This window comes from Antrostomus carolinensis, unplaced genomic scaffold (genome assembly GCF_000700745.2).
Source record: "Antrostomus carolinensis isolate BGI_N321 unplaced genomic scaffold, ASM70074v2 scaffold24539, whole genome shotgun sequence".
In the NCBI taxonomy this organism is placed as follows: Eukaryota; Metazoa; Chordata; class Aves; order Caprimulgiformes; family Caprimulgidae; genus Antrostomus; species Antrostomus carolinensis.
The window spans coordinates 6,854-11,987 of record NW_010338231.1 but is presented as its reverse complement, the minus strand read 5'-3'; the positions used below and the strand labels follow the sequence as shown (position 1 = coordinate 11,987).

Genomic DNA, 5,134 nt, shown 5'->3' with positions numbered 1-5,134 from the left:
GTGGAGAGCCAACACTTGCAGACGTGGCCTTTTGGATGGTTTGATGGAGCTCTGAGCAACCTGCTCTAGTAAAGATGTCCCTGTCACTGCAGGGGGGTTGGACTAGAGGACATTTGAAGGTCGCTTCCAACCCAAACCATTCCATAATTCTCTGAGTCTGTGCTGGGGTGTGGCACTGGGATGGGGGTGTCAGGGTGTTGGGGGTGTCAGAGTGTTGGGGGTGTCGAGGTGCCCTCTGCAGCAGCGTCACAAATGCCCAGCCACACCACAAAGTCTTGAGGAGTTGGGGAGCAACTGTCCTCCCTGCTGTGACATGGGGACCACCAAGTGTAGGGGGGTTTAGAGGAACTGGGGACATTTTCCATGCGATGGGGTTGTGGCCACTTGGCATTTCCATCGCTTCCTCCTTTTACATCCCTTTTTCTATTCCTGCCCTCGGCCCGTTGCCCAAGGGGCCGCTTGCCTCTGCCCTCCCCAGCGAGCCAAAACCAGAAGTGGGACCTCCAGGAGATGGTTTGTTGGTAAAAATAACCTCATCAGCCCGTCTCCAGCAGCGTTGAACCGGGGACGGATCTTTCCTGTGGTGGGAGATCCATGATCGATGGGTGATGGCAGCCATGTCCCCTGGCACAGGCATCACGTACAAGCAAACCCACACGTGTCCGAGTCCCTCCAGCCTCGCTCATCCTTTGCTTCTCCAAATTAATTCCCTTATTTTTTTTCCCCCCTAGTTGCCGAAGCAGCAATAGGAAGAGCTTAGTGGTGGGGACCCCCTCTCCGACCCTCTCGCGGCCGCTCTCCCCTCTCTCCGTGCCGACAGGTAAGGGATGGGCTGAACATCTCCCAAAATTGCCTGAATATTTTGGAGGATAAACCTTCTGCTTCTGCAGCAGTGGGCTGGCTCCTGCCCGTGGGTGCCTTCTCCAGGAGGGAATATCCTGGGAAGTGATTTCCCCTTCTTTCCCCTGAAGGAGCAGCCCGTGGCACCCCGGGCATCGTGCCAGGGTGGGTCTTGGGGTGACTTCTCCCCTTGTCTCCCCACAGCTGGGAGCAGCCCCTTGGACAGCCCACGCAACTTCTCTGCCAGCACCTCCATCAACTTCCCTTTCGCTCGCAGGTGAGTTCCCTCCCAAACCATTCACATCCACTCATAATTATAATTCATAACTGGGACTGTTTGTTTGATCTCAAGTGATTTGTTTTGATTTTTCTTTCTTTTTGTTTGGTTTTTTCTCCCTGATTTTTGCTCTGGTGTTGTTTGCTCTGCCGTGACCGCTGCCTCCCACCACCCCAGCCATGCTCCTCGGACTGACAGGTGAGTACCAGGGCTGGGCTGGGGCTGTGTTCCGGGCAGATGTCTGATCCACATTGACATGACTCTTCTTTGTCTGCATCCCTGGGTGGGAGATTTTACTCTGGGACTGAGCTCCCTACAGCTCTGGAGCAGAAATATCCCTGTTCCCATCACACCATCCCCAGCCATGAGCTCAGACCTGCTCCAATGGATGCTCAGCAGATATCCAGGGATGGATGCTCAGAAATATCCCTGTTCCCATCACACCATCCCCAGCCATGAGCTCAGACCTGCTCCAATGGATGCTCAGCAGATATCCAGGGATGGATGCTCAGCCAGGTCCCTGTAGTGGCAGATCTTGCCACATCCCCTCCCCAGCCCATGCTGCTCCAGATACCAAAATCCTGTTTAACTAATTAATTAATTGTACCCGTGGGGGTGGATGGCTGATTTTAACCCATCGATTGCAACATGGAAAAAAGCTGGAGGCTTATAGATTGTTTTCACGCTTGTGAAAAACCAAACTGCAGGGCCAGGGGTTTGCCAACCCGCCGACGGCGAGGGCACGCGGTGGTGCCGGTGGCAGATCCGACACGCTACCAGCTCCCGCTGTCCTTGTCCCCACATGGGAAATGTCACTGGGAGGTGAAGGGCCTCATCTTGACCTGGATGTTGCCCCGTCCATTAGAAACATCTCCAAGAGGAAACATTCGCCTACGTATGAGCAGTTGCCTTCCTGTTTATAACCGGGCTCTGCTCCGCGGCGCCTGTCGTCTCGGGACGGGTCTTTCAGAATCCTAATGTCTCATAGAACAAAATCCCAGAAGGCTGAATTTTGCTCTAATTCAAATTCAGATTCTCCTGGTTTGCTTCCCCCCACACACACTTTGAAATGGATTCACCACTCAGCCAAGCCCCAGCGCTGTCTCTTCATGGGGACCCTGCTCTCTGTCACTGTCCCCGTGGACACCTGCACACTGGGGTTGCAGAACAGCCCCCCCTCACCTGCAAAATCCTCTTAATTTCACCCAATTTCAGTCCATTCTGAGAAGACATTTCAAGGCTTTATGATTCAAACCAAACCTGCGTCCTCTTCCCCATCCTTATCGCTCTGACGTTATTGATTTGCATTGAGATGTTGAGTTTTTTCCCTGTGTGATGGACACGTTTGCACTCGCAGGGCTGATGGCAGAAGGTGGTCACTGGCTTCGCTACCCTCCTCTGGCTATGGGACCAACACCCCCAGCTCCACTGTCTCGGTAACGTTTGCTTTCTCAGAGAAGAGCCCAAAACCCTTTGATTTTTGGTGAAATTCCTCCCCAGCCCCATGCTGTCAGTTCCTTGGCTCAGCAGAGCTGATTGAGTGGGAGAACAGGGAGAATTTGGGGTGGGAATGGGCAGTGGAGACCTCCCCAGGCTGGTCCTACATCCATATTTCACTTTACAGAGCACAGATTGTGCTGCCTATCACTATTTCCAGCCTAAGAAGCTCTGAGGAATATTTTCCTGGTGGGTTTGCTGGTTTCCACCCCACTGCTGGGAAGCATGGATGCATCTCGTGATCTCTTTAGATGATCTCTCTTTCTTTCCAGTCGTCCTCGTCCTCCCAGGAGCGTCTGCACCAGCTGCCGTACCAGCCCACCCCCGACGAGCTGCATTTCCTTTCTAAGCATTTCCGCAGTACGGAAAGCGTCACGGATGAGGAGGGGCGGCACTCGCCCTGCCTGCGCCCAAGATCCAGGAGCCTCAGGTATGGTACCCGCTGTGAGGAGCACCCATGGTGCTGCTGGAATGATGCCAGCATCCTCTGCCCTCTCCTGGAATGTCCTCATCCTGCTAAGTTCATCCCAAGGTGTTGACCCACATATGGGTTTTCCACTCACAGAGGAGTGAAGAAGCTAAAGCTTGAGGTTGTAGATGTCCCATCCCTGAAAATATTCAAGATCAAGTTGGACAAGGCTCTGAGCAACCTCCTCTAGTTGAAGATGTCCCTGCTTACTGCAGGGAGGTTGAACTAGATGTCTTTTCAAGGTCACTTCCAACCCAAACCATTCCATGAGTCTATGATTCCATAGAATCATCCTAAGCTCCATGATTTGGGGCATTATGGTCTGGTTCTCAGCATCTCCTCAACTGTTGGGATGTGGCATTGCTCTCCTGGAAGCAAATGGCACCTGAGAGTGAGGTTTCCTGGGGCTGAAGCTGAAGAAAGTGAGATTTGTTCCAAAATAGCCGGTTTTCAGCTTCTTGCTTAATTGTCTCAAAGGTTTCAGTGGAAGGAAGGGGACCACTGAGCAGAAGCCCAAGTGGTGGCCATCCTTGTAGGGCATGGCTGGGCTTGGGTTGGAAAACATCACCTGTGTTTGCTGGAGCTGAGCATCAGCCTGGCCTCTGCCTCTGCAAAAAACAAGGAACAAAGGTGGAGGGGCATTTGTGGGCTGGAGAGAGGAAAATCCATAGAGACCATCAAGCTGGTGGCTGTAGCATCATGTGAGTTGACCCTATGGACCTGCCGTGCTTCACGTTGCTGCTCCAAGACCATGTCTCATGCATGGTCACATTTCTGCTTGTCCAGCACCAGGAACTTGTGCTTTTTACAGAGGATGTTTCAGTTAAATCTTCTTTTCCCACTGAAAAAGCTCCCAACCCTCTTTGTACCGGAGGCAGAGCCGGAGCCCGGCACGTTACCGGCTGCAATTTCATTAAAATCAGATGAATTATCTGACAGGGGTTTGTAGGTGACGAGGTTTTCACCAAGGAGATGCCGGTTCTGCAGTTGGCATGGCAAAGGCTGGGCTGGAGCTGGCAGTGAGCAGCTTCAGCCTGGTTTTAATCAACATATTTATTATCTAGTGGTTAATGAGCTGCTCCTGCGAGTCGCTTTGCATAGCAGGGTCACCAGGCAGGGGCCTGAGAGAGGCAATGTTGGGTGAGGGTCAGAGAGAAGCCTTGTTGAATGAAGGTCCCTGTGTCCACCACAGGGTTTGGTTGGTTTGGGGTTTTTTTTTTTTGCTGGTGAGCTGCAAAAAGGACAACGATGGCAAGAAATTGTGGGATCTAAAGGAAGGAAAGGATGAGCTTGTTCTTCAAAGCCAAGTGGCTGATGCACCAACCTCTTAGCTCTGGATTTTCAAGTGGCTTGAGTTTGGAGACCTGGGTTTGTGGGAGGTTGACCTTCCATGGACCATGTCCCAGGGACCTCCACATCCATGCACGGTTGGAGGGATGCTGCTGGAAGTGCTGACCCAAGGCTGATGGCTCCACTTGGATGAGCTTCAACTGCTTGAGATCAGAAGTTAAGAGGAGGAAACAAATTGCTCTCCAGGGGTTGTAGCTATTTGCATAGACGTAAATGACTTGGACTTTGTAATGCAACTGGCTCCCTCCCTCCACAGCCCTGGACGGACGAGCGGAACGTTTGATAACGAGGTTGTGATGATGAACCATGTCTACAAGGAGCGGTTCCCCAAGGTAACTGCCAGGATTGGGGAGGGTGGGCACATTAGTGCCTCCATGGCATCCTGACAGCATCTTCTCCAGAACAACCTCTTCTCCGTGCTGGGGTATCAAATGCATGGGTAGATACTGGGGGTGTTGAGGGCATTGGAGATGGAGTAATGAACTGGGGAGGCAGAGACTTGCAAGTGCCTCACCACACATGGAGGCAGAGGTCTCTGGAGGCTTTGGTGGAGCTTTTCCAGTCTGCTGGAAGCTGGGTCCCATCTGGGGCCATGATGTGCATGTGGATATTGGAGCTGCAGGAGGTGGTAGCATCAGATCCTGGCTGGCCAAACCCAACACATGGTATGGGGATGCATGTTCCTGGGTATGACCATCCAT

At 52.5% G+C, this 5,134-nt stretch overlaps 1 protein-coding gene across 1 annotated transcript in view; it reads left to right on the top strand.

Annotated features, from left to right (window-relative positions):
• Positions 1–731: 731 nt before the first annotated feature.
• Positions 732–5,134, top strand: part of LOC104530760 (microtubule-associated serine/threonine-protein kinase 3) — a gene marked incomplete at both ends in the record, with an annotated part of 11,073 nt that continues 6,670 nt past the window's right edge. The window contains 6 exons of the mRNA XM_029086861.1: positions 732–820; positions 1,045–1,117; positions 1,295–1,315; positions 2,475–2,553; positions 2,887–3,044; positions 4,690–4,786. Coding sequence (XP_028942694.1) covers positions 732–820; positions 1,045–1,117; positions 1,295–1,315; positions 2,475–2,553; positions 2,887–3,044; positions 4,690–4,786 — 517 coding nt within the window. The remainder of the gene's footprint in view (positions 821–1,044; positions 1,118–1,294; positions 1,316–2,474; positions 2,554–2,886; positions 3,045–4,689; positions 4,787–5,134) is intronic.